At 49.7% G+C, this 27871-nt stretch overlaps 1 protein-coding gene across 2 annotated transcripts in view; it reads right to left on the reverse strand.

Moving 5' to 3' along the window:
- CPAMD8 (C3 and PZP like alpha-2-macroglobulin domain containing 8) overlaps positions 1 to 27871 on the reverse strand; it is a 65290-nt gene that overhangs the window by 35340 nt on the left and 2079 nt on the right. For both annotated transcript variants that reach the window (XR_013995213.1, XM_081077767.1), the window contains exons 2-15: positions 25591 to 25742; positions 23984 to 24006; positions 21502 to 21667; positions 21373 to 21425; positions 17779 to 17796; positions 17283 to 17337; positions 16150 to 16263; positions 14794 to 14878; positions 13552 to 13660; positions 11382 to 11609; positions 9931 to 10101; positions 7125 to 7253; positions 1660 to 1843; positions 307 to 479 (exon numbers count right to left, since the gene is read on the reverse strand). Coding sequence is in view for 1 of the 2 variants with exons in the window: in XM_081077767.1 (XP_080933893.1) it covers positions 307 to 479; positions 1660 to 1843; positions 7125 to 7253; positions 9931 to 10101; positions 11382 to 11609; positions 13552 to 13660; positions 14794 to 14878; positions 16150 to 16263; positions 17283 to 17337; positions 17779 to 17796; positions 21373 to 21425; positions 21502 to 21667; positions 23984 to 24006; positions 25591 to 25742 (1660 nt within the window). In the remaining variant the exon portion in view is untranslated. The remainder of the gene's footprint in view (positions 1 to 306; positions 480 to 1659; positions 1844 to 7124; positions 7254 to 9930; positions 10102 to 11381; positions 11610 to 13551; positions 13661 to 14793; positions 14879 to 16149; positions 16264 to 17282; positions 17338 to 17778; positions 17797 to 21372; positions 21426 to 21501; positions 21668 to 23983; positions 24007 to 25590; positions 25743 to 27871) is intronic.

A 27871-nucleotide genomic window follows, 5' to 3' on the forward strand; every position in this document is an offset into this window, starting at 1 on the left:
GCCCATTGTTGGGGACATGAGCAATGTCCCTCAGGTCTGGAGCCCAGTGGGGACAGAGAACAGCTGACCATTTTTCCCTGTGTGTGATGAATGCAATCCCCATCTGGGTGACTTTTGAAGATGTGACAGTTAAGATGCAGCTTACGTTCCAATTATTGCTTACAAGTCCTGCCTGTGACACCATGTGGACAGCAGCGGCAGCTGTGCACAGCCCATCTGGCATTGACACCCTGGGGACCTGAGCCCCAGACGGTGCTTGCCCATCCCCCACTTCTCTCCCCCAAGCTTGGATTCCCAATGTTGTACCTGGTTTTCAAAGAAGGTTCCCACAGTGAATTGGAGGCTGTCAGCGACCCCTTCTCCATTCTCCCTGACATAGAAGACAAGCAGACGGCCGAGGGGGACCATGCTGGGGGTCACAGCCAGTTGGAGAGAGGTCACACACACATTGACCTCTGCTGCTGGAGCTGGAGGGGGCTCTAAGACAAGTCCAAGGTGGGAGAGGCATGAGAACCCAGCATCCCACAGTGGGACCACCAGGGCCCCAGGCTGCCCTGGGGCGACATGGAGCACTGCATGGGGAGGTGCTGACCCCAGGGCAAATGCTCCATGGACATTGATATCTCTGTTATTTCACCCAGAAAGGAAAAGAAGCCCTGGAACATAGGTACACAATGCCCAAAGCACAATACCCAATGCCCAGAGCCAGCGGCTCTCACCCAGGGTGATGCCGCCCTTCAGGGGACATTCAGCAACATCTGGGGACATTTTTGGTTGTCACAATTTGGGGGTGCTACTGGCTTCTAATGGGGGGGCAGGATGCTGATCAATGCCTTGCAATGCACAGGGCAGCCCCCACCACAGAGAATGATCCAGTCCTAAATATCAGTAGGGCCAAAGGTGAGAAAGTGACTTAGCATGAGAGAGACTCTGTCTGTCTTCCTGCCTATCTATAAATCTATTTATCTATGAATCTATGTATCTATTTTCCATGAGTCAATTACTCCATCCATCCATCTATAACTCTATAAATCTATCCATCCATCCATCTCAAGGATTCTCACCCTGGGTGACATGTCCTCCCAGGGACACTAGGGACTGTTAGGTTGGATGGGTGTTACAGGCATCTGGCGGGTGGCGACCAGGGACACTGCTTCATGCACAGAACGCCCCACCATCGAGGATGACCTACCCTCCACAGTCCCCACTTTGGAGATCCTGCTTTAGGCAGAAAGGCTATGAAAAGGATGGGGAAGGGGAAGACCAAAGGGAGCACGTAGGTCTCGTGAGGAGCAGGTGGAGTCAAGGAGAGAGAGGAGGACTCCTAGGTGAGGGAAGAGCCTGGGCAAAGGCAGAGAGGGGGGTGGCCAGATGGCAACACAGCAGAGTATGTGTCAGTGTAGGGGCCCCGATTGTGACTGGCCCACCCTGTCCCCTGAGGACACACAGTGAGGGTGACCTTAGAGGACATCTCCACCTCCAGCAGCTAGTCACTGCCCACTCTCCTGTACCCAGCCCTGTCTCACCTGGGACACATGCCCTCCTGAGGTAGGCTCCCCTTTTGACTACGTCTAGCTTACCCTTCCTTTCTGGGGCACCCATCCTAGTCTCAGTGGTTCAGAAGGAAGAACAGAACTTCCAGCTTGCGGCCTGGCTCACCTGTCTCGGAAAGGTGTGTTAAGCGAATTGGTTTCTCCGGGGCCGCCCGCCTGCTTCTCTGCTGGGTGATGTGGGCAGGCTGCTGGCCCGAGAGCACGATGTTTCCCCGTGCGGCCACCTCGTAGTACAAGGTGAAATTGCAGGGACACGTGGACTTCACAGAAAAATGGGCTTCTTCCCCGACCTGCAGGAGACATGTAGCATGGAAACTCCTGCCTGACACCAACAACCCATTACCAATGCCACAGCCCACGCAGGGAGCCAGCCACTCTGGGGCCACAGGGAGGTTGGGATGGCTGAGGGAGGAGTGCTGGCTTCAGGGAAGATTGCCTGGCATCCCATGCCGGCTGTGGCCACATCTCCTTGGCAGCCTCAGCTGCTGTTCTACAAATGGAGCTATCGGGCACATAACATGGAATAACAGTATGGAAGCTCTCCATGAGGTGTCGTGTGGTAAAGAATCGAACTTGGCCCAAAAAGAGGTCTGGAATTTCCTCCTGGCTCCTAATAGGTGATCTCTGAATCATTAAAATGTTCTGCCTGAGAAGTGTCTTTGTTTACCTGGGGTCTTGGGCCACACCAGATAGTGACAATATGATTTACTGTGGGGGCCGCAGGCCACGCTCTATCGGTTTGACCTTTGGAGCGGCTGTGACAGAGGCCAGTCATGCAATAGTCAGACATGTCTATGTGACTGACCCCTCAAAAAAAACTCAGATGAGTGTCGTGGTGGGCAGTACACCATGCATGTTGTCACACATCATGCTGGAGAGGACCAATGGAAGCTCACATTCAGAAGTCTCCTAGACCCTGCCCTGTGTTCTCTTTCCTAGGCTGATTTTAATCTGTTTCTTTCAATGTAATAAAGTGTAACCGAGTATAACAGCTTTCAGTGATTCTGTAAACGTCCCTTAGAAATTTTAAAAACCTGAGGATGATTTGGGGACCCCCAAATTCCGCAATTGGTGCCAGGAGCGTGGGTGGTCTTGGAACTACTCCCTAACTCTGCAGGTGCCAGGGCTACAGTGAGCTGGGCCTTCTCATCAAATGTGCAATTGACAAGTTGGGTCCTCTCTAATCCCCAAGTTTCCAGAGGGGGAAACTGAGGCTCCATCCCTTTCCCAGGTGAATGAGTGGTGGGGGTTAGATTCAAACCCAGGCAGGCTGATGCCAGGGCCCCTTGCTTAGCCACCAAGCTGCCCTCATTCCCTGTGTTACAGCTGAAGCCTCCCAGGTCCTGTGACCTCCCTGGTGGTTTGGGGTATAACCATGTCTAACGCTGAGGCCACAGGCTATGTGGAAGGTCATCCTCTGGGCCTTTCCCCCAGAGCTTCTCTCCTATGCCCCGTCTTTTGCAGTCCATGACTCTCCCCAAACATCTGGATTGCCCTGAATGTCCAGAGGAGGGAAACCTGGGGCGGGTGGTGAGTTTTGCTCTAGTTGTGGGTCCTTGGGCAAGTCATTTCACTCCTCTGAGCCTCAGTTCCCCCATCCGTAAAATAAGGTCATATTTCCAGTACAGAAGGTCCTAAAGAGCGAATGAGCTGATGAACATGTCATGCTCCACACCACACCAATTCGCCATGGGTGGTTAATAAATGTCATTCTACACCCCCCACACCACCACCACCACCCGAAGATGACAGCATGCCTGTTTAAGGAGCTGGCCCAAAGGCACTCTGATCACCAAATTTGAGCAACAAAAAGAAGAGTGAACTCTTCAAGAGTATCAAGGACAGAAAAGACTGAGAAACCATCAGATTGGAGGATGGTTTCAAAACACAATGAGGGAACCTGAATGAGATTCTGGACCAGAAAAAGATGTGAGAAAACCAAATGAAATTTAAACACCAGTTTAGTTCATGGAAATATCTAGTGTTGGTTTCTTAGTTTTGATAAATGTATCGTGGTTTTGTATGATGGTAACATTAAGGGCAAGCCTATCAAAATGCCAATGGCTTTTTTAGGCAGAATGGAAAGGCTGACCTTAAAATTCACATTGAAATAAAAAGGATCCAGGATAACCAAAACAATCTTGCAAAAGAGCAAAGTCAGAGGACAAACATGCGCTGATTTAAAAACTTACTACAGAACTATAGCAATCAAGAAAGTGTGGCATTGGCATAAGTATAGACGTATAGATAAATGGGATAGAATTGAGATTCCAGAAATAAACCCACACATCTACGGCCTAATGATTTTCAATGAGGGTGCAAAGACCAGTCAGTGGGAAAAGGACAGTCTTTTCAACAGATGGTGCAAAGGACTGAAGTCGGACCCCACCGCACACCATATATAAAAAATAATTGGAAACAATTCAAAACCTTAAATGTAAGAACTAAAACTATAAAACTCTTAGAAGAAAACAAGGGTAAATTTTCATGACCATGGAATTAGCAATAGTTTTTTTAAAATATGGCACCAAAGCACAAGCAACGAAAGAAAAAAAGAAAAAAGATAAATTGGAATTCACCAAAATTAAACTTTTGTTGCATCAAAGGATACCATCAGGAAAGTGAAAACACAACCCAGAAAATGAGACAAAATGTTTGCAAACCACATATCTGATAAGTGCCCAGTGTCCAGAATATATAAAGAACTCCATGATTCAACAAGAAAAAGCCAAACAACATTTAAAAAATTGAAAACACTAGGGGAGGCCGGATAAAGGAACCATAGGCCTGCATTCTTCACAAAAGTTATGGTAATGAAAAGGTGGGGGGATTGTTCCAGATCAAGTATGACTACGGACACAGAAGAGCCAAAATACAACATGTAAATTGATCCTGAATAAGACGTGCACACAAACCATGCATGTGCGTTCACACATGTGCACGTGCACATATATGTATATGCACCCACACAGGTGCACACAATTGTGCAGACATGCATGGGTGTGCACACACACTAGATATATGTTACATCTTGAGGACACCTTTGAAAACCTGAATATTGCCTGTGGCTGGAACAATATAATTGAGTTAATGTAATTTTCTTCGATGTGACAATGGCCTTCAGGCCATGTGAAAGAATGTCCTTATTTTTAGGATATATTATGCTCAAGTATTTAAGAGTGAAACGTCATGATATGTGTAATATACTTTCAAACGCTGCAGTCAAAAACAGTGGAGAGAAATTAGGTAGATGGGTGCATGGATGGGTGGTTGGGTGGGTGTGTGAATGGATGGTTGGGTAGGTGAATGAATAGGTGGGTGGATGGAGGAATGGACGATGGAGGCAAATGTTAATTCATAAATCTAAGGGAAAAGCATGCGGTTGTTTATTATACTTAAAAAAAATTATCTTGAATTTATAAATATCCCTTATAAAAAGACAAACAAAAGTACCCTTCTGTTTGAAATGTTGGATAGATAGAAGGAAAGAGCACGAAGCTTTCTCCTACACTAACCCTGTGGCGTCACACTAACCCTAAAATATTGAAGTGACATTCCTCTTATACAGAGCAGCTCATCCCTGCATGTGCCTTGGTGCCAGAGGAAGGAGAAACATAGTCAGTCAGCAGGCTCCAGCTCCTCCGACCCGCAGGCTGCACCAAGCAAGGCCCCTCTTGCCTCAATGCCCTGAGGTCGCACCCAGGGCCCCTTGATGACAGCCTGGGGGTAGGAGGAGCTGGAGCCTGCTGACTGACTCAGGCAGGATGGAGACGTCCCTCCAAGAGGAAAGTCTGAGTCCTCATCTGACCCAGCCAAGTCCTCACCTACTGGGAAGAGTGGTACTGGCAGCTGGGGACACAGGGCTTCTTCCCACCCCCGTGGGAAAGTGGCCAATGCCAGTGTCCCCAGACCACACTGCTGGTTGAACAGCATTACGACAAGAACAGTGTGTTCAGCCAAGCTGGGCACGATCTCTCCTGAGTTTCTCATTCTTATAACCCCTGCAGAGGGCTGCCAAGCCCAGGAGACAGGCATGGAGCTGGAATTTCTTCGAGCTGCATCCCAGGGGCCCCTTGTGGCCTTGGGTCTGGGCAGAACTGCTAGAGGTTTATGGGGCTGGTAGGGCCTGGGAGCCCATGGCAAGTGGTTTGCATTAGGAGCAATGCTGGTGGGCCTGCCACTACCCATGGCAGCCAGGCCCCGCCCTTGGTGCTCTGGTTAAGGGGGTTAACGGAGTGCTTTATAAAACACATAGCTATGTATCGTTCAGTAGGTGAGGGACTAAACAAACCGCAGTTCGTCCATACTATACAATGGAGTGTTATTCACCACTAAAATGAAAGGAGCTCTCAAGTCATGAAAAGTCACGGAGGAAACTTCAATGCAAGTTTCTAAATGAAAGAAGCCAAACTGAAAAGGCTACATACTGCATGATTCTGACCATACAACATTCTGGGAAAGGCAAAAGTATAAAGACAGTGAAAAGATCAATGGTTGCCAGGAGCTAGCGGGGAGGGAAAGATGAAGAGGTAGAGCACAGAGGATTTTTAGGGCAATGAAACCATTTTGTATGATACTGTAACGGTATATACCGTATTTCCCCGAAAATAAGACCTAGCCGGACAATTCAGCTCTAATGTGTCCTTTGGAGCAAAACTTAATATAAGACCCGGTCTTATATTATACAATATCTATTATATTGTATAATATATGTTATATATTATATTATATTATATTATATTATATTATATTATATTATATTATATTATATTATATTATATTAATTATATAGACTGGGTCTTATAGTAAAATAAGACCGGGTCTTATATTAATTTTTGCTCCAAAAGCTGCATTAGAGCTGATTGTCCGGCTAGGTCTTATTTTCAGGGAAACACGGTATATGTCATTGTACATTTGTCCAAACTCATAGAATGTGCAACACCAAGAGAGAAACCTAATGTACATTATGGACTTTAGTTCATAATAATGCACCGATATTGGCTCATCCATTTTAACAGTAATGCCAGGTGCTGCTAATCAGTGTGCAGGGGTCAGGGGTACATGGGAACTCTCCCAACTTACTGCTCAATTTTTACAAATCCTCTCCACGTACCTCTCCACGCATCTTACTTAATGAGATTGTGGAATAACAGACTTAGAAAGAACTAACAAGTGACCCAGCTCTAAGTTCGTCTCGTCTTTGCACTCGGTATGTCTGGAAGTGTCTGGGTGGGGAAATTCCTGGTGCCTTCACACAAGAAGTGGAAGCCTCTAGAAAGTGGAGAACCCAGTGCCAACAGCAGGGGAACCATCTGAGACCTGGGAGCAGTGGCACCCTGAGTATAGGAGTCATGTTTATCATGGTAAACCCTGAGCCACAGCCTTAACGTTCATCACAAATAAATTACAGGCATTCATTCCCACGAATACCTTCATTGCTGGAGAGATGGGGGGTCCAGCACTGGCCTCAGCATTAGTCCTGCTGGGGCCAGTATAGGTCCCCTGGGGGAGCGTGCATGCCACATCCTGGGCTCCATCCTGCCTGGGGAAAGGCACAGCTGAAAGCCTTACCTGCAGGGGGTGGGAGGGCGGCTGCAGCTGCAGGTAGCACTGGCTGGGGGAGTACCAGCTGCTGAGAGAGAGGTAGCTGGGCAGGTACTGGGTCCCCACAGGCTTTCCGTAGAGTGCTGTCACCTTGGTCTGAAGAAGAGAGGGTACTTGATCAAGGCCTGGGTGCCTGGGAAGGGGGTCTTGGGATGCTTGGCCTGCCCTGCAGGAAGACCCCCTCAGGCTCCAGTTTCCCTTTGGGGAACTCAATTCTCAATTCTCAGACAATGGGGTTCAGTATGGTTAGCCTGTTCTTTCCAGCTCCGTAGGAAGCAATTGTCCAAGACTGGTCACAGGGTGTTGGGGGTCGGCTCAGGCAGGGACAGGTGGCCATCAGGAGACAGTGCCATCACATTTTGGGGAAAACCCCCTCCTCTCTGTGTGCATGTTTTCATTCGCCGCCCCCCCACCCCCCACCTCCCCACCCCCCACCCCCCCACCCCACCCCCACCCCGCCCCAAGCTTGCCAGCAGCCCCAGGGTAGCTTCTCTGAGGGAATAACCTGCCTGAGAAGGGAATAGAGGAGATGGCAGTCTGGAAAGGGAGCGGCTATCCTGGACAGCATCCCAGGGGCTCTGGACCTGGACCCGCCTGGAGCTCACAGCCCAACCCCTGCATGCCCCAGATCCTGGTGGTTATACTATTTTTGCTCCTTTGGCGGTTTGAGCCTGTTGCCTTCAGTTGCTGCTAAAAGAATGTGGCTAACACAAGAGAAATGTTTAAGGGGCAGTCTAAGACCTCTGCGTGATGAAGAATAAAGAAGGGGGCCAGGCTTCTGCCTCTAAACCCCCAGAATTTATCGGGTGATGAGAGTGCTTTTGTTATTCATGGTAGGTCCTGAGAATGTGGCTAATGAGATGACTCAGGATGAGGACGGCCCCTCCAGAAAGACCAACCCTTTGATTGGAGGATTGGGGCTCTGAGTCACATATCATCCTGACCTCCAGCTTGGGGAGGTAGCTGGAGACTGAGTTCGGTCTTTGGGCCCATGAGTCAATCCATGGCACCTATGTAATGAAACCCCAATAAAAACAGTGGACACTGACGTGAGTGAGCGCCCCTGGTTGGCAGTTCTTTTTGTGTACTGTCACACATCCGTGAGCTGGGAGGGTAATGAGTCACAACTCCACAGAGACAGCACAAGAAGCTTCGAATTTGGGACCCTCCCAGCTCTTGTCCTAAGCGTCTCTCTCTCTTTGCTTTGTTCTAATTTGTATTATTTTTCTATAATAAAACTGTAATTGCAAAAGGTTCGAACTTGCAGTCCTGGGGATATACTGTGTAACAGGATGACTATGGTAAACAATACTGTATTATATATTTGAAAGTTGCTAAGAAAGGAGATCTTAAAAGTTCTCGTCACAAGAAAAAATTATTTGAAACTATGCGTGGTGATGGATGTTAACCAGACTTACCGTAGTGGCTGTTTTGTAATATGCGCGCATATTGAATCATTGTTATACATAGGAAACTAATATAATGTTACATGTCAATTACATAGCAATAAAAAAATTAGATAATATTTAAAATTGGTTCTGCTTTTTAAAAACCAGTTAATTAAAGGCCTTCTCCTAAGTAGTATTTGGTAACAGAAATAGAATATCTTTCTATTAAAGGGGCATTTTTGGAAAAAGCTAATTTTCAGACATCTATGAGAAAATTATTCAGCTAATTCTGATATTTGAAGCATTTGGACGCTTTGCTGCTACTTAATGGCTAACGGATGAATGGAAATAAAGAAATGTCTTCCATTTTTTAAAAACCTGAAATTGTAAGGTAGTGAGGCAGCAGGAAACCCAAATTTATAGCCAGTTGGTAGAGTGTGGGTGGCCTGAGGACCCCTGTGCTTGTGGCTTTGGTGGTTAAGAAGCTTTAAGGACATGTCACCCATAAGGGACACAGAGACCACAAATGTCCTCAGCTCCCACCTACACATTTATTCTCAGTTGCCGCGTCCCCCCCACCCAGTATCTCTGGGGCGGTCACAGAGCTGGGAGCCAGGACACCACTTCTATCATTCCTGTTCCTCCTTCCCCTGACAATGGGACACCAAGTCCTACTGATTGTACCTCAGCAGTTCCAAGCTTGGTGCCCTCTCCATCATCATCTCCTGTCTGCCCACCTGCCGTCCCCCAATCCCCCAACTACCTTGTTTCCACGAAAATAAGACCTACCCAGAAAATCAGTTCTAATGCGTCTTTTGGAGCAAAAATTAATATAAGACCCAGTCTTATTTTACTATAACGTAAGACCAGGTATAATATAGGATAGGACAGGACAGGACAGGACAGGACAGAACAGAACAGAACAGAACAGAACAGAACAGAACAGAACAGAATAGAATAGAATACCAAGTCCAAAAGATGCATTAGAGCTGATTGTCCAGTTAGGTCTTATTTTCAGGGAAACAGGGTATGTGCACTGGAGAAGTGGCTGGGTGTCAAAATTCAGATGACTCTGTCCGCCTGACTACCTTCTGGGAGGTGGGGGTCAGCCTCACCAGCTCCTTCCTCCATAGCTTCCTGAAATGGCTCAGCTTGGCTGGGCACTTGCAGGACCCAATTGCACTGTGATCGTGGGCCTCTGGGCCTCTGCATACTGTCCTATTCTCCCAGAAGCAGCCTCCCACCTTGCTCTGGGGCAGGTGCATTATCTGTACCCCTGTTGGCTTCCCCCATCAGACCATGAATCTCTCAGGGTAGGGAGAGGACCCAGGCCTCCTGAGCATGTGCCTGTTGGCTGAATGACAGGGCCCAGGCAACTCACCCACCTCCAGCCACACATGCTGGGCTGACATGGGGATGGAGGGGATTTCAAACGCCACCAGCCCTTCCCGGGACACAGATTCCGTAGTGTAGATGTTGTCCTTTGGTGTCAGCTCTGCCCTGATTTGGACCGTCACCCCCTCAGCTGGGCTGCCATCAGGGTAGGACAGCTCCACCTGGAAGGGGTCATCAAAGATTTCAAGTGGTTAGGCAACACTCCCCAAACTCATTTACAGACTCGACCTGATCCCCACCAGAACCCCAGCCGGCTTCTTTGATGAGACAAGCTGATGCTAAAATTCACAAGGAATTGCAGGGGCCTCCAGGAGCCAAAGCAATCCTAAAAAAGGAACAAAGAAGGAGAACTCACACATTGCAATTTCAAAAGTCACTACAAAAATGTAATAATCGAGATAGGGTGGTAGTAGCATAAGAATAGACATGGAAACCAATGGAGTCCAGAAATGGACCCACACATCTACAGCCAATTGATCTTTGATAAGGGTGCCAAGGCCACTCACTGGGGAAAAGTATAGTTTCTTCAACAAATGGAGAAACCATTGGATCGCCACATGCAAAAGAATGAAGTGGAACCCTTACCTCACACCATATATAAAAATGAACTCAAAATGGATACTGATCTAAATGGAAGAGCTAAAACTATAAAACGCTTAGAAGAACACAGAGGGGAAAACCTTCATGACTGGACTGCGCAAAGAAATCACAAGGTGCAAATCACCACAAGCCAGCCCGTTAGCCTCACGCCAGGGTAGGAACAGGGTGGGCAATGCCATAGACAGTAACTCTTGTATCTCATCATTCAGGCGGGTAGAAAAAGTGATCAGATTGAAGGGTTCAGAAGACATGAATGTTGTAAAAGAAATGTGGTCAGTGGGCCGGGAGGGACCCTGGAGCAGGTATTTGGTGATGGGGTAACGGGGGCTTCAATCTGTGTGAGTCCCATTAATAGCTCTGTTCTTTAATGCAGATGGTGGGTAATTTCTCAACTATACATGAATGCTCCCCTTTCCCTGAATCCATAGCCCCAAACCCCTTCTTCATGCATATTCTGACCATGCCTGTGGTGCTTTAGCTTCTACTCCAGCTGGGACCCGAAAATCAAAGGGCACATGAGCTGTGTCTCCATGCTTGGGACAGTGGTGGCTGAGAGAAGGGAGGTTCCAAAGTGGAGCAAGAGGAGGACACAGTGTGAGGTCACCAGGTCCTATGGCCCGTGGAAGGCAAGAGGGGTTGGGGTGTGGGTAGCAGTGTTCAGGAGCAGAGCAAGCGTCCCCCTGAGGTGACACCCAGCTCTGCTGGTCTTGTTTTCTCCAGATGCAATTGGGACCCTACGGCAGTGGTTTCATGGTGGCCCTGAGGCGAGAGCTGGAGTGGAAGGCAGGGCAGAGCCTGCGACCTCGGTTGGCGCCTACTGGGCACTGGCTCCAGCACTTACCATCCCCACATAGGACAGACCCGGCTTGAACTGCTTCCTGGTGACCTTGGAGTACCGGATGTCTACCAGCTGCCTCTGGACGGGGGTGGAGTCATCAAAGGCCACCTGCTGGCTCCCATCCACAGTGGTGACCATGGCCCAGATGCTGACTATGCCCCGGAAGTGCTCAGGGACGTCGGCCGGGATCATGTCCTTCACGCAGATGTCAAAGTCCTGGGAGCCGTGGATCTGGAAGCAAGAGACACAAAGGCTGTGCTCAATAGGGGCTGCAGCTGCTTCAAAGGACAACTCGCAAACACATCTGCAATCCAGGTGTCTCCGGCCACCTGGAGGGCCAGGAAGACACTCGGTGACACACCTGACCTATGCCATGAGTCACTGTGGGGATGCACAATGTCCCCGTCTACTCTGTGAGGCACGTGAGACAATCCCCCGCCAGCCAGACAGTAGGGAGGAGATTTGAAAATAGTCCCGTTTCAGAGCGCTCACTCCCCTCCCACTTCAGAGGCACAGAATTCCCCCATTCAACACCTATCTCAGGACCCACCTAGCGCCTGGCAACTCCACATCCAGACACAGCTGTGGAGTGAATTACTTCGTCAACGAGAGAACTGAAACAGGGGTCACCACCAGCGGGCGGCCTCCAGGAAGAAAGGAAGGGACAGGGAGAAACTTTGGGTGGGGTGAGGAGGAGCTGGCACTGATAGGGTTCAATGTCAGCGGCCCCCACAGAAGCACAGAATCTCCAGGACATGTGCAGGTACACTGTAGCACACTCACAACGTAACGTTAAGTTGAAGAAGAAAAATAAAAAGTAAGTTACAAAACTTGACATACAAGGAATGTGACATCATGCAGTCTAGGAATTTCTGAAACAGCTAAACACAGAGTCACCACTGAGAGATTGAACGGATGATGGCTAGATCATGCAGAAAAAAAAACACTGACCCACAGTCAGCAGTCACCAACCCAGGAAACCAACCTGTCACCTACAGGTCAGATTTGCATGAAGCCAGACAGACGCCTCTCTCTAACAACTAAACTAAACCAGCCCCCAATGGCCAGAACTTAATCACTGACAATTTCCCCGATTTTTGCCCCCACTCCCAACTTAGGACCTACTGGAGAAAGTCAAATGTGCATTCCTCACACACTGTTTCAGATGCCTGCTTCTAGTTAGCCGCCTACAGCTTCTCTAGGTCACCAGCCTGCAACAGGACACACCTAAAGCTGTCTTCTCTTTTTCCTTCACTATAAAGCTTTCCCACGTCTCCGCCTGCCATGAAATCTCTGCCAAATGGAAGTGGCTAACTACCTTGCTACAGCAAATTCCAAATCAATAGCCTTTGTTCATCCTAATTTGGGTGGTCTTCATTTAATTCCACACCATGTGACGTGAGAAATTCCACACCCAAGAGAAAGGAAAACATCTGGCCACAAAAAACTTGTAAATGAATGTTCAGAGAGCATTAGTCACAATTGCCAAAAAGTGGAAACAACCCAAAGTCCATCAACGGATGAATGGATAAACACAATGTGGTCCCTCCGTACAGTGGAATATTACTGGTTGATAAAAAGGAATGAAGCACTGACATGCTACAACGTGGATGAACTCTGAAAAAATGATGCCGAATTAAAAGAGGCAGACATAACAGGCCACGTTCTATGATTCTATTTATGTGAAATGTCCAGAACAGGCAAATCCATAGAGACAGAAAGTGAATTAGTGGTCGCCTAGAGCTGGAGACGGAAACAGGGATTAACTGCAAAAGGATCTGAGAAATTTGGGGGGAGATGGTGGAATTATTTTAAAACTGGATAGTGGTGAGGGCTGCACAACTCTGTGAATATACTAAAAACCACTGAGTCGTACACTCTATATGGCTATTTAAAAAACAAAACAAAACAAAAAACTTTATATACAATGTCCTGGGGGGAAACACACCAAAATATCACCAATGGTTGTGTCTGCTTGTTGGAAGATAAGTCATCTTTATTTACTTCCGTTTTGAAAAGTTTCTAAAGTCTCTATGTTCAGCCAAAAAGAATTTTATCATCATGAAAATCCCCACTGTATACTGTTTTAGAAAGTAAACTACAATGGATGATCGTGGAACTGAAGCAGAGAGCAGACCCTGTGGGTGCACAGCATCGGGTTCCTGTTCCTCACCTTCATGGTCCTAAGAATGGGGTGCCCCACCTCCTGGCTGTAGTACCCCACGCCGTTCACAGTCATGTTGATCACTAAGGTCCCGGAGACAGGTTTCCCAAAGGTATACCTGGAACAAAAGGACCAGCGAAGTTAACTCCACAAGCAGGAGCATGGTCACTGGTACAGCAACTGGATAGGGGTGGAGTTGTCCAGGGCCACCTGCTGATTGTGCCCAAGACATGCTCACGGACGACTGCCAGATCATGTCCCTCCCACAGGGATGCTTCCTCATCCTACAGTCCATCCTTACAACCCTTCCTGCAGCCCTGAGTCAGGACAGATAACATCAGGGCCCTGTGATCCTCTGCACCAAGCCTCATGTTTGACAGAGAAAGAGACCGAGGGTCAGAGAGGAACTCTGGACCCAAGAACAGGCAGAATGTGTGAGACAACCACTGGAGTTGGTGACTCCATTGGAGGACCAGAGACGCCTGGCCCTAAGGGCCCTAATGAGTTCAGCTTTGAACTAGGGACTTGACTTCTCTGAGCCTCGGTTTCCTCATCCAGAGAATGGGAATAAAACTGTCATCTCAGGGATATTGGTGAAATTTAAATGTGTGTATGTCATGCCTGATGCAGAGGGGACACCTGCTTACCAGAGTGCAGGAGCAAAATGGAAGACAGCCGTGAATTAACCTATAACACCAGACACTTCAACAGTATTTTCTAGACTAGAAAACATGTGTGTGCACAGCATGTCCTTGCATTTTAACACACACACACAGCTGGAGGAGACACAGGCCAGAGAGCAGCCTTGGCCCGGCCACAGGCTCCAGCAGGCGGCAGAGCTGGGGCGGGAATACAGGCACTGGGCATCGCAGGGCTCTCCTGGGACCCCAGAAAGGGACAGTGTCTCTTGATACCCTCTGGTCAGCAGCACTTTGGCCTTGGTGAAAGGCCTCGCCATTAAGAGGGCAACCCCCTCTAGAAATCCCTCTCTGGTCAGCCTGCAGCTGTGGGTGCTGCCTGTGGGAAAGAGGGCAGTGGGAGCCTTCAGCGAAGGGGCAAAACCTGGGGGAGGGGGAGGCCTGACAAAGAAAAGTATGGTCTGGGGAAAGGTGCCCACCTCAGGGGAAGGGCTCATCCCTGGAGGAGTGGGAGGGGACAGCAGCAGGGGAGGGGCATTCCTGTGGGAGGAGATGCATGCCCACGGGGGGTGGGGGGGGCATGCCTGCGGGGGACAGGGCACAACCATCTCACCTGGCCTGCACAGTGCCGGTCTCACAGCTATCCAGGTCCCTGATATAGTGGGGTGGGTCAATAAGGAGCTCAAACTTTGGCAGCACTGCAAGGAGAGAGCAGAGAGGAGGGAGGCGGGTGGCTTCCACCACTGGGGGGGGCCTCAGAGTATAGAAGTTGGCCAAAGAATGACAGCCCCTCCACTGCACTGAATAATCTATGCCACCCTTGGTTGAGTGCTGACAGCTCTCTGGGGATTTGCCAGCCACATCTATTTCCTTCCTATCGTTAGGGGACCAGCGCCCCGTTTCTCTCAGGGGGCCACGTACTTTGAGTGTAACCAATCCCAGCCCATCCCAGGGGTGTGCCAGTGGCTCCTGGACCAAGTAGAGGCCTGAGGGTGCTTACGGATGGAAGGCGCCTCTCTTTGCTGCAGGACTCAGCCTAGGGGTGTCCAGCCATCTGGTCACCCTGTGCAGCGCACAGCTTAGGGAGGGACCAACACCCGGAACAGCACACAGAAAACCTGGTCCTGAGAGCTTGTTACAGGAGCCAATAAATTCCTTTTTCTTACTGAATTTTCCCTGGGCTTCTGTTGCTTGCAACCCACGGCCCTGACCTCTACAGCTTTTCCTTCCAGGATCTTCTTTCTAAAAGGAGGAGAAGCCCTTGACCACGTAAGGGTGACTTTAGCACAGAAGCAGAGTAAGTGGCTCTGGCAGGTTCGCTCCCCAGCTCTTGTTACTTGAGCATTTTCCTTAATGTCTCTCTCAGCCTCAGTTTCCCCATCTGTAAAGTGGAGATGCCTCCGAGGTCAGGACACGGATGAAAGTACAAAAGGAAATGACGGCCTTAAAAAGGAAGGAAATTCTGACACTTGCTACAACATGGATGAACCTGGAGGACATTATGCTGAGTGAAATAGCCAGTCACAAAAGGACACATGCCATCTATATGAGGTCCCTAAAGGAGTCAGATTCCTAGACACAGAAAGTAGATGGTGGGTGCCAGGGGCTGGGGGCGGGGATGGGGAGTGAGTGTTCAATGGGGACAGAGTGTCGGTTTGGGAAGGTGAACAAGTTCTGAAGATAGATGGTGGTGATGGCTGCACAAATGTGAATGTACTTCACGCCACTGAACTAACTGCGTGTTGAGAAGTAGTTAAGATGGTAAATTTTATGTTACTTATATTTTATCACCATTTTAAAAAAACACACAAAAGGCCATGATAAAAGCCAGCCCTCCACGCCACGTCTGGCTGTACCCAGCCCTCACTGTACGGGGTTCTGCCTTCCCCACCCTCATCATCTGTGTCGTCCTCGGGTCTGCGGTTTCCCCCAGATCTGAAATCCTAAGATGTTGGATTCTCCAACTTACCATACTTCTGAACTTCAAAGGACTTGTTGTACAGGTGGTCTTGCATTTCGACAAAAATGAACCATTCTCCCAGCACCGGCTGGTCGGACAAGGGGAAGGTCATGTTGGTGATACCTGTGTGAAGAGAGGTACCCTGTGGCAAGTGCATGTGCAGAGAGCCCGGGGGCCCACGTCGGACAGCGGCAAGGTCAGCGCAGAGACACCTTAGGGGTCCTCTGCCCCAAACAGCCCCTCAGGGAAGCTAGAGCCCATACTGAGGCTGGGGTGACTGGGCGAAACAAGCACCCCTGCAGGCTGGGAGTGGGGAAGCAGGGAGAGACTGCATCTTGGGTTCCTAGGAGAGTCCTGCAGCCAAGGTGAGGTGCAGGCCATGAGCTGGACAAGCCAGAGAGAGGGACCCCCGCTCATCCACTCTGCTCCCCACCCGAGTCATAAGGATTATTGCACATGCCCTGTGCCTACTAAGCGGCCCTCCACAGGTACCTCAGACTCAGGAAGAGGAGAGTGGACATGGGGAGGAGGTAAGGCCAGTCCAGGGGACTCAGAGGTATGACACTGCAAACCACCATGGTGCATGCACCTGCTAGAGACCCCACACTCCGATTCTGGCTCACAGAGGCACGTGGGGTCCAGGAACACCCCCAAGCAGGACTCGGGGTCTGTCGCATTTATGCATTTTCCAGGCTGAGGCTGCGCCACTGTCCTCAGTCTCTCCAAATCCTACCTATCACCTACCTCTCTTCACTTCCCTTAGGGCAAAGCTAAAAGGGAGATGTCAGTCACACAGTACTTATTGTCATAGAGAAAGAAAAACAATGCCAGCTCCTCAGCCAAAGCAAAGCCTCTGACTCCTAGCTGGCAAAGAGACATCTCATGCTGGGTAGGGAATGATGAGATGGAAGATCTGCAGTGGGAGAAAGGTTGGGGGTGCTGACAAATGAAGCCCTGATGTTCCAGAAAGCCCCCCTGTTACAGGCAGGTGCCCCAGCTGGATCCCGGGCACAGAGAAACTTGGGTGGAGGGTCCCCAGAGAGAGCACATTCTGTCTTCCTGAAGGTTTATCACATCTGCCACTGTAAGGTGCAGCCCCCAAACCACAGAAGGAAGAGGGGAGAGGAGGGGAAGACATTTACCGCAGCAGACCGGCTCCAAGTGTCTCCACTCCATCATCCTGGAGCCCCGGGGGTCCTGTTAGGGGACACACACGGTCAATTCAGGACATCCAACATGTGCCTGGTTTGCATGTGGACCTTCCAAGCCCTCTCTAGGGCACGACAAGCATGGAGGGCAGGTCCCATATTAGCCATTTACATGGGAGCAAACAAGAGCTCGGGAAATAGAAGGAACTTATCTGAGGACAAAGGGGCAGAAGAGGCCAGGCTGGGCTTGTCTCACCAATTAGGGATCACCATTTAGTAACCTGGGTGCAATCTACAAAGAGACAGACTGACGCATGCTTGGCCTGTCCCGCGGTGGACCCCGGGAACCGGAATGGACCAGGTCCCAGCTTTGTGAGGCACTGAGCAGGCAGGGATCAACCCAGAGGGCAGGCAGTGGGTGTAGACCAGGTCTCGCCGAAAGCGGGCTAAACAGGCCGGAAGTCAGAGCTGAGGAGGGCAGACCACTCACCAGGATGTAGGCTTCCAGCTGCAACAAAGACAGAGAGAGACAGTGAGCAAACACCCCCGAAATCCCCTAATCCTTGGTACATGCTGCACCTTCATCTATGCACGGACGGCCTGGATCCCTCAGAAAACACAGTCACTGTTAGAGGTTGAATTGTGCCCCCCCCAAAAAAAAACTCATATGTGACATCCTAACTCCCAGTACCTCAGAATGTGACTGTATTTGGAAATAGTTCTTTATCGAGATAATCAACTTAAAACGAGGTCCTTATCAAATAGGACTGGTGTCCTTATAAGAAGGGGCAATTTGGACATAGACGTGCATAGAGGAAAGACGATATGAAGACAGAGGAAGAAGACAGCCAGCGACAAGCCAAGGAGAGCATCCGAGAACAGATTCTTTCCTCAAGGCCCTCAGAAGGATCCAACCCTGCCGACACCTTCATCTTGGACTTCCGGCCTCCAGAACTGGTAGAGAATTAAGTTCTGTTGCTTAGCCTACCCGATTTATATAATACTTTGTGACAGCAGCTTCAGAAAACTCACGCCGTTGCCCCTGGCAATGAGGGTGGCGTGGTCAAGCCCTTTCTCGGGGCCTCTGTGCTCCCCGCCCCCCATCATGGTCCTATCCTCCCTTCTAGACTTCCCTCCATCTCCAACCAGGGACGGCTCCGCCAGGTAGCCCTCCTAGACTGTCACTGGGGTATTTTCTCGGGCGGCAAGTGCCAGGTTCCTCAAAGGCCCAGAACACACACTTCCATCTCTGACCCCTGCCCCCGCCCCAGCACCTGCCTGGAGCTTGAAAGTGAGCCAGTGCTCATGACATGAAACTGGTCACCCTCGACTCTGACCAAGACTCAGAACTCTGCCGCAGAGGTCACAGCTTGCACAGCCATGCTTCCTGTCCCCGACATCATGCCCTGCCTGGTCTCCATGCATGGCTGACCCCATGCGTATGGGTCCGTTCCCATTAGCTCAGGGCTGACAGTGTGTCCAGGGGTATCTGGGCTGACAATTTCTTGTGATTTTTGTCCTTGGGTCTCACCCAGCACGGGCCCTTGACCAACCTCCAAGGAAAACAGGTAGCTGCACACATCCAGGGCTCTGCCCTTCTATCGTGTGTGTCAAGCGCTTCCTAACAATAACTGCATGTTGGACAGCAGCTGATGGCAAGTGACTGAGCCCCACCCCCTCCCCAGGGAAGGCTGTGGACCTCCTCGGACATCTGGGTGCACAAATTCAGCACCGTCCACTCAGAAAGCAAAACACACACACATGCAGGGCCTTCAACACTACCCTGGCTGTGGACCCCAGAACCCTGCTCCTGGGGTCCAGTTGAGCCTGAGGAAGGATGTGCCAGTGGGAAAGAAGGTTAGCGAATACAGGTAACCCTGGCGGCATTTCTGACAACAGTGAAAACATGGAAACAAACAAATGTCCTCCAGGAAGGAGGGTTAGGTATGAAGCCTTCCTTGGCAGAAGGAACTCAAACACTGAGGTAAGTTTACAAGGCTGCATCTAGAACATGGGCAAGTGTATTAAATTATCCAATGAAAAAGCATAGAAATTTGGGATGATGGAAGTTAAGAAAAAGCTGTGTGTACCCATAGAACTGCTCTTCTAGGCTGGCCACCAGGAACTCTGCAAGATTATTTTCCAGAATATGAGCCCTATGGTGGTGGGGTCCATGTCTGCTCTGCTCATTGATATGCCTCAAGCATTCAGTACTCAGGGACGCAGGCAATACCCACCGTACACGTCCCCCCATCAGGGCTCCCTAAACTGAAGTAGCCTGTAGACCACGCTCACATCTTGCTGCATAATACACGTACAGTTTACCTAAACCTCTTTCTTCAAACTTAATGCCTTTCCGAAAGCTCCTCCTTACAATAGAAGGCCAACTAAGATATGTAGAAAAAATAACAGAGCTGGAAAAATCACCACTTTGCCATTTTCACAGCAAGTTCGGATTCATTTTCGAATTCTCTATGGATGCTAGAACTAGCAGGTGAGCGTCTGATGGTAACAGGATGTCCAGAGTCTCACGTGTCCCTCACAGATTACTTATTGGCCACGAAGGGTAAATGCAGACTTTTGGGGGGAGAAACAGGCTGAACTCTACCTGAAACACTGGCTGCACTTACATCACCCGCAACGGGACAAACCAAGGTCAGGTGCTTCCCAACACCACACAGGGGGAGGACCAGCATGGCTCCTGAAGAGCCCTCCCCGAGACACACAACCTGAGCCTGGTCACAGAGAACTAGCAGGCCAGCCCCTCAGGGGGAGTTTTGCAAAACAACCACCTGGACTTCCTTCAAAAATGTCAACATCATGAAAGACATGGAAAGAACTGATTCAGATTTAAGGATGCCGGGAGTCATGATGATTAAACACAACACGTGGTCTGGGACTAGATGCTGGACACCAGCAAAGAAACATGCTATCAAGGATGTCACTGGAACAATGTGGGTTTTGTATTAGATAATACTATTGTATTGATGTCAAAATTCCTAAATGTGATTATTGTACTTTGGTTGTACGAGAGAATGTTCTTGTTCTGAAAGGACACAGGTGGTCAGGGCTAAAAAGATGTGATCTTTGCAAAGTATTCTCAAACGATTTAGCATTAAAATAATTTTGTAAGTATATAGGTACATATGTGGGGAGAGAGAGAGAGAGAAATTGGTGAATCTAGAGTGTGTTCCCCAGACCAGCAGCAGCATCAACTGGGAATTTTTTAGAAACACAGATCCTCAGGCCCCTCCCCAAGAAACTCCTGAATCAAGAACTCTGGGGAGGGCCCAGCCATCTCTGTTTGAACAAGTCTCCCAGGGAAATCTGAGGCACACTCAACACTCAAGTTTGAGAACCACTGCTCCAGATCAGAGCTTGGCCAACTGCATCCCTCAAGCCAAATCCGGACCTCTGACTGTTTGTGTCAATAAAGTTTTATTGGCACCCAGCCATGCCCATTCATACACAAATGTCTGTGGCTGAATTTACATGACAACAGCAGGTCTGAGTAGTTGCAACAGCCTGGAGACCTGAACAAACCTACTAGCCAGCCCTTTATAGAAAGTTTGCTGATCCCTGGGCTATATGAAAGTATTCGGGACCTCTCTGTGCTGTTCTTCCAACTTTTCTGTGTGTCTGAAGTGATTTCCAAATAAAAGGTTACAAGAAAATCAATGCCCTTTCCGTGGGTATGTTTATTTCGAAGGAGAAATGATAGGTTTGATGTGTAGTTATATCTTCTTCCTAATACAAGTTAAATAAATGCAGGGCTACTGGAATTTCAAATGATGGTCCACAGCTACTTAAATCCTTCTGAAGCTTGCATGGAGGGGCACTGACCACTTTGGGGACCCCTGGGGAGACCTCATTGAGGAATAGCACACCCACCAGCGATCTTGCCTCCCTCAGTCCCAGACCTCCTCCTGGGCCGTCCAGGAGACATGGTGCCCTAGGAAGGAACCGAAAATGGAGGTAGAAATTGGAAAGGGGCCGGGAAGAAAGGCCAGTTGTGATGGTGGCCTTGGCCAGGGTATTTCAAGGGGGTGTGTCCCAGGCACATGGTTTTAGAAGCCAATCTCACCTTCTCGCTGACCGGCCTCAGGTCTGGGGTGACGGTGAAGATACTTATGAGCACTGGAAGAAAGAAGAGAGGCTGTAGCAGCTCCAGACAGTGACCAGCCCTCCCCCCCGGCACATGCAAGCCACCCACCTCGGTGCTGGGGCCTGTACACTGGCTTGTCAGTCTGGATGAACACAGAGGCTCCCCGGCCATCCACGGTCACTGAGGTCTGGTTGTGGAACAGGAGGCCCTCCTCTGCTTGCCAGCCAAGGCCCCACACCTTCAGGAGGGCCTGGCCCCGGAGCCCCGTAGGCACCTGCCGGCAGAACACGGAGCTTTGGAAATGGGGTGTCGCCCTGGAAGGGACCTAGGTGTTGGGAAAGCAACGCAGAGGTCTAGGGTTGGGGTGCTCATCCAGGGGTGACTATGCCCCCCAGGGGGCACTTTGCAGTTTCTGGAGACATTTTCGGGTATCACAGCTAGCGGAGGAGGGGGGGAGAGTGTTACTGACATCTAGTGGGTGGAGGTCAGGAATGCTGCTCAACAGACTAGAGACCCCCCCAAAGGGCCTTGGATCCTTAGAACAGCTCTAGATGAGCATTTCTCAACTTGGGGTAGGGGTGGGAAGGATTCTTCCCCCTTCACAGGGGACATTTCTGGTTGTCATTATCTGCAGATGAGGGTGCTACTGTCATTTAGTGGGTTAAGATCCACTGGCCCCCCGCTCCCAGAATTATACAGCCCTTCACCGGTCTCCATACAAATCCACAGCACCTACCCTGGGAAGAGTGCCTTCCTGTGTGCGATGGCCAGGGAAAGCGCACAATCTTAAGCCCTGTCCGGAGCATCCCTGCTTTCTGCCTCCCCAGAAAACAGATCTGCTCAGAGAAAGCCGGCAAGCGGCAAGCGTAGCTGCATGGTATTTACCAAGGGTTTCCCAACTGTTGACATCAGGGGCTGGCTCGTTCTTGGTGGGAGGGCTGTCCTGGGCACTGTGGGGATGTTGAGCAGCACCCCTGATCGCCACTCACTAGATGCCAGTAGCAACCCCCCTCCCAAGAGTGACATGTCCCTAGACATTGTCAAAGTCACTGGGGGGGGCGGGGGGCGAGGGGGGAAGGGACGCGGGAGGGGACGAGGGGGGGGTATGGGGGTCGCAGGGAGGGGAGGGACTAAACATCCCTCCCTCCCAGGTGGGAAATACTGCCTTAAAGAAAGGGTTCTAGGTTGTCACTGTGTGAGGGATATAAATGAGAAATGTCTAGTACATTGTTTTGTGCACGTGAAACTAATAAAAAAAGGTTTAAAAAAAAAAAAGAAAAGGTTCTACTATTGTCCTCCATGCCACAGCACTTAGGCACTAATGACACATCCCGCTGGAAGAGGAACCACCTCAGACTTCATTCTGATCACTGGGGGAGAGGGCACATTATAATTCAGAATGATTCTCGAGTTAGCCCATTCATTCAGGGACTCCTTTCAGCATCTGGGAAAAGTTAAGGACTAGCTAAACCAGTAAACGCCTACAATTTCAGGGCTTACAAACCCCTTGAACTCCAAGGACTCCAGTTTAAAAACCCACATCAGAGAATTACCTACAGTGTAGTTTGGTCCGTAAAATAATTTTCAAATCATAATATTCAATGCCAACGCAGCTGTGGGAAATCTGGTGTCTAATGTATGGCAGGTGGTGCCGTGTGTAGCCCTGCTGTTTTCTAAGACAAAACAGGACCGAGCAGGAGGCCTGGCTCTCGACCTGGTAATTAGACTGAGGCAGGTATCCAGAATGCTAGTGTAACTTTACATACAAAGACGCTTGCAACTTTTGGATGACATTATTCAAATCCTGAAAACAATTTTTTAAAAATCTAACTGTGTACAAGGTGGGAGGTTAGTAAATTAGTACAGTTGATCCTTGAACAACACGGGCTTGAATTACGAATTTTTTTCAATAAATACAGTTAGGCGTCCATATCTGTGGGTTTTGCATCAGTGGTTGAAAACAGAATTTGGCTGGGAATCCACGGGTGTGGAAGGCCACTGTATGCATTGCTCTACACCATTTTATGTAAGGGACTTGAGCACCCATGGATTTTGGTATCTGCAAGGGGGTCTTGAAACCAATCCTCTATGGATACCGAGGGCAGATTGTAGATAAGTTTTTGGTGAGTCAAAAGTTATATGCAAATTTCTGACTGCACCAGGTGGGAATGGGTGCTAGTAATCCCTGCATTGTTCAAAGGTCAACTGTATATAAAAGAGATGCAATGGGAGGCTGTTTATAACAGAACACAAAGTACAATTACGGAGAGTTGAAAACATGGAGGTATGTTTATGTAATGTGTTTAGAGAAAACAGCAGGAAACACCATGGTGTATATCCTTTAATTGCAACTATGAAAGAAAATGTCTTCATGTGGACAAGGGTTCGTAGGAAACATGAAAAAGTGAAAAGTATGGGGAATGGGATTATGGGTGACTTTTCTTCTTTTCTAAACTTTTTCTTCATAACTCATTTTTGTATATTACTGTTAATGACTTTTCCCCAAACACATGTAATGTTTCTTATCCCATTCCAATTCAATTTTTTATTTCCAAGGTAGGGTTTATGATTTTAAAAATTCATGGCTTACCTTGAGTTTGATTGTCCCTTTATCTAAAAAATGAAAATAAAACGAGAACGGTTAAATCGGGAGCTGTGTTTTCCTGCCCCTCCGGCCTACAGCTTTATAAACAAGGGCTTTCTCAACCTACAGGGATTTTCTGTGGACACACATACACCTGGGTCATGCTGGTCTGGCTTGGGCTGGGCTGGGATTGGCAGAAGTGAGAGATTTCCTCCAAACTGGCAAGAGCTAAAGGCCGGAGGGGATGGACAAAGCGGAGCTATTCAGGGAAAAGTTGGCCGGCCTGCGTACTTGATTCACTTCACCCCTGGCCCCTGTCCAAGGTAAGCTGTGAGGGGAGCAAAGCAAAAACTCCAGGGAAGAAGAACAGGAGAAGTGTGGAGAGAAAGAAGAGGAGACTGAGGTCCCCAGTGGACCTCACTCTAGTGGAGCTGACTGGTCTCCCATCACCTCTCTCTTCTACCCAAAAGGAGTCATTTGCTACTCTAACACCTCTCCAGGCTTTCTGGCCTCCAGGACTTGATTAGGCATCTACTGTTTCTGCCTCCCAGAATCAATACCCCCATTTCCTGCTAGCCAAACCCCCATTTCCTTGGGGGAACCACCTATACAGCTCCCAGTCCATGTGGTTTGGGGCTCTGTGCAAATGTACATAGGTCTTCCCCCTGATCACAGTGATTGGCTCAGGCCTGAGCACATGAGCGAAGATGGGCCAATCAGAGGGGAACCTGGGGCTCTCCCCAGAGGTCCTGGGAACCCCCTCATTCCCTCTGAGCTTTGAGGAGACACAGGCCCATCCAGAAGTGGGGCCAGGAGATGGCCAGTGATGCCTGTGGATTTTTCTAGTTATGAGAGCCCCTAAACTCTCTGTTGCTGAAGTCCCCCTGAGTGGGGTTTTGGGGCTAGCCACCAGAGTGGGACTGCCTGCACCGTGTCCACCCACGACCTTCTCCTAATTTCCACTCCAGGCCAGCCTCCCTATGTCCCCCTGGGGACAGGTGCTGCCCACTGGGGCCCCAGCATCATCCCTGTGCTTCCGGCTCTGCATGAGGAATAAGTTAGCTGCTCTGCCACATTGGGCGCCTCTGCAGTGAGGCCCTGCTCTCGACACCCGTGTCCGCAGGTCAGCACTGCTGTTATCTGCAGTTTACTAAGGAGAGTGGCTGAGAGGCAGGCTGAGGCCTGAGCTCCACTTAGTGACAGGCCGGCTGTGCACCCAGTTCTGGGTCTAAATCCACAGGAGTACTCAGAGCTCAACGGTAGTCTGATATGGTCACAGGACTCCCTCCGGGCCCCAGGCCCACCACCGGCCAAACTGACACAGAAGCGTGCCTGACTCCGTCCAGATTTGCACCCTTAGAACCTGGGCTGCCAAGGGAACAAAGCACTCTGATTCCCCAGACGAGGCAGGTGGCTGCCCGTCCTGGGCCTTACTCTCTCCATCTGTGAAATGGGGAGAACTCAACCTGCCCTCCCTCCCTCTGCAGGGGTTCTGGAGGGGTAGGATGGGAGGAGGCAAAGCAGTACCCACCCTGCTGGAGCTCTAAAGTCCAGCAAATGGCTCCACTGTGCACAGGGAGAGGAAGCCCCGGCCAAGCACCCCAAGAACCTACCCAGGATGGCTCCCTGGTTCCGTGCCACAGCCTCGCCCTGGGCCACCAGCTGAACCTGGACCATGACTTCCCTTGGGGAGTTAAAGATGGTCACGCTGATGACTTCCTCCACTCCCGAGCGGAAGACAGAGGGTGCAGTGATCAAATAGCCCCTGTAGGAAAGGAGAACCACAGTGAAGACCAAGGGTTGTCTGACCGACACCTGGCCTCACTGCCACCCTGGCTGGGTCAGGTGCACCCTGGGCAGACTCCTGCCTATGCCTGACCACACTCTGACAGCATGGTTGTTGTATTCATCTGTGTTCCCCCACCAATCTGTGAGCTCCTGAAGACCATAAACTGGCTTAGTTACCTCTGAAGCCCCCCTACTTAGGTAAGAATCTGGGCTCTCTGGATCTACCCAGTACCACACCGCCCTCTCGTTTCTGCATTCTGGCCTCTGGCTTTTTCTCTGCCATAGGACTTTTGCACATGTGGCACCCAGCCAGAAATACTCTCCCCTGTTGGCTGAGTAATGGGTAGGACCCTACTTCATCCTCACAGCCACCCTGTGAGAAGTGAGAACATCTCCCATTTACAGAGTCCGAAATCAAGCCCTGGAGAAGCCAAGTCACGTGTCTGCATCACTGAGAGACCAGGATTTGACTCAGGTGGCCCAGACCCAGTGAAAAGAAGCAAAGAGCTTCCTGCGGCATTAATTTTAAGAACAAAAACCTGAAAACAAACTAAATGGTGTGAAACAGGAAAAGTTCCATAAACAATGAAATCAAAACAGCCCTCTCTGACCGCAAATCCTCAGCTTGACTGTGAAGACACTTCTGGAGAAAAAGGGTCATTATCCTGCTTTCCAGACACAAAAGCTGACCTTGCAGAAGGAGAAGGCACGTGTACTAGATGACACAGACAGGTAGGAGCGGGCACCTGACCTGGGCCAAACCTTCCCCACCTGAGTTCCTGCCTCCCCATATTCTGCAGCCTTCCACTGAAAACCACAAAGGCTCATGTGTAACCACGGGACCCGCTCACAATGCAGCAAGTGCCAAGAGGCCCAGCAGCAAAGGCAGCATAATTCCAACTGTGCACTAGTATGGGCACAGAAGGAAACAGGCGAAAGGGAAAACACTGCGCCAGGCATTGAAATGAGGAAAGATTTTCATTTCTCAAAATCCTCTCTGAGACAGCCCCACGTCCACATGCTAAACGAGATGAATTCAGACCCTTATCATACACCACACACTAAGAGGAACTCAATGTGGGTCAATGATCTAAATGTAAAACTATAAAAGCACTAGAAGAAAACAGGAGAAAGGCTTTGTGAGTTTCAGTTAGGCAAAGATTTCATGAATAAGATACCAAAAGCACAATCCATCGAAGAAATCACTGATAAACTAGACTTCATTAAAACTTCATGAGGGGCGGCCGGTGGCTCAGGCGATTAGAGCTCCATGCGCCTAACTCCGAAGGCTGCCGGTTCGGTTCCCACAGGAGCCAGTGGGCTCTCAACCACAAGGTTGCCAGTTCAACTCCTCGAGTCCCGCAAGGGATGGTGGGCTGCGCCCCCTGCAACTAGCAACGGCAACTGGACCTGGAGCTGAGCTGCGCCCTCCACAACTAAGACTGAAAGGACAACAACTTGACTTGGGGGAAAAAAAAAAAAAACTTCATGAAAAGTTTGGCATTTCAAAAGACACAACAGGTTCCTGTTGAGTACCATCTGGCCACAGCACTGACCCTGGGAGCCCACTATGCTCTGTCCGGCTTGAACAACAACCAGAGTTCACACACCCTGGGTTCCTACATGTACTGTCCGACTGCAGGACGTTGGCGACTTACCATCTACTATATGACTCCAGCACGAACGAGAGTATGCAAAGACTCTAGTTTCGTAGGTGCGGTGGCCAGATCTAACAATGACTGGAATAAGTAGTAACCCTGGGGTCCCATGTTCTGTCTGACTCCGGCACCAACAAGCATCTGCAGACTGGTTTCCTGTCGGGCAGTGTCTGGCCCCCATCAAGCACAGAGCATGCATCGATCCTGGGTATGTAACTGTACCTTCTAGAGCATGCAGTGACCCTGGGTTTCATGGATGTACTGACCAGAATGTCTACTGACCCTGGATCCTATGTGTTCTGCCAACTCCAGCAACCAACAGAGCGTGCAGGGACACTGGGAATGGACGTGTACTGTCTTGAGCACGGGCAGACCCTTGCTTCATATGTGACGTGTCTGGCTCCAGCACTGACCAGAGGGTGCAAAGACCCTGAGCTTCCATGTACAG

The sequence above is a fragment of the Rhinolophus hipposideros genome, assembly GCF_964194185.1.
Source record: "Rhinolophus hipposideros genome assembly, chromosome: 16".
Taxonomy (NCBI): Eukaryota; Metazoa; Chordata; class Mammalia; order Chiroptera; family Rhinolophidae; genus Rhinolophus; species Rhinolophus hipposideros.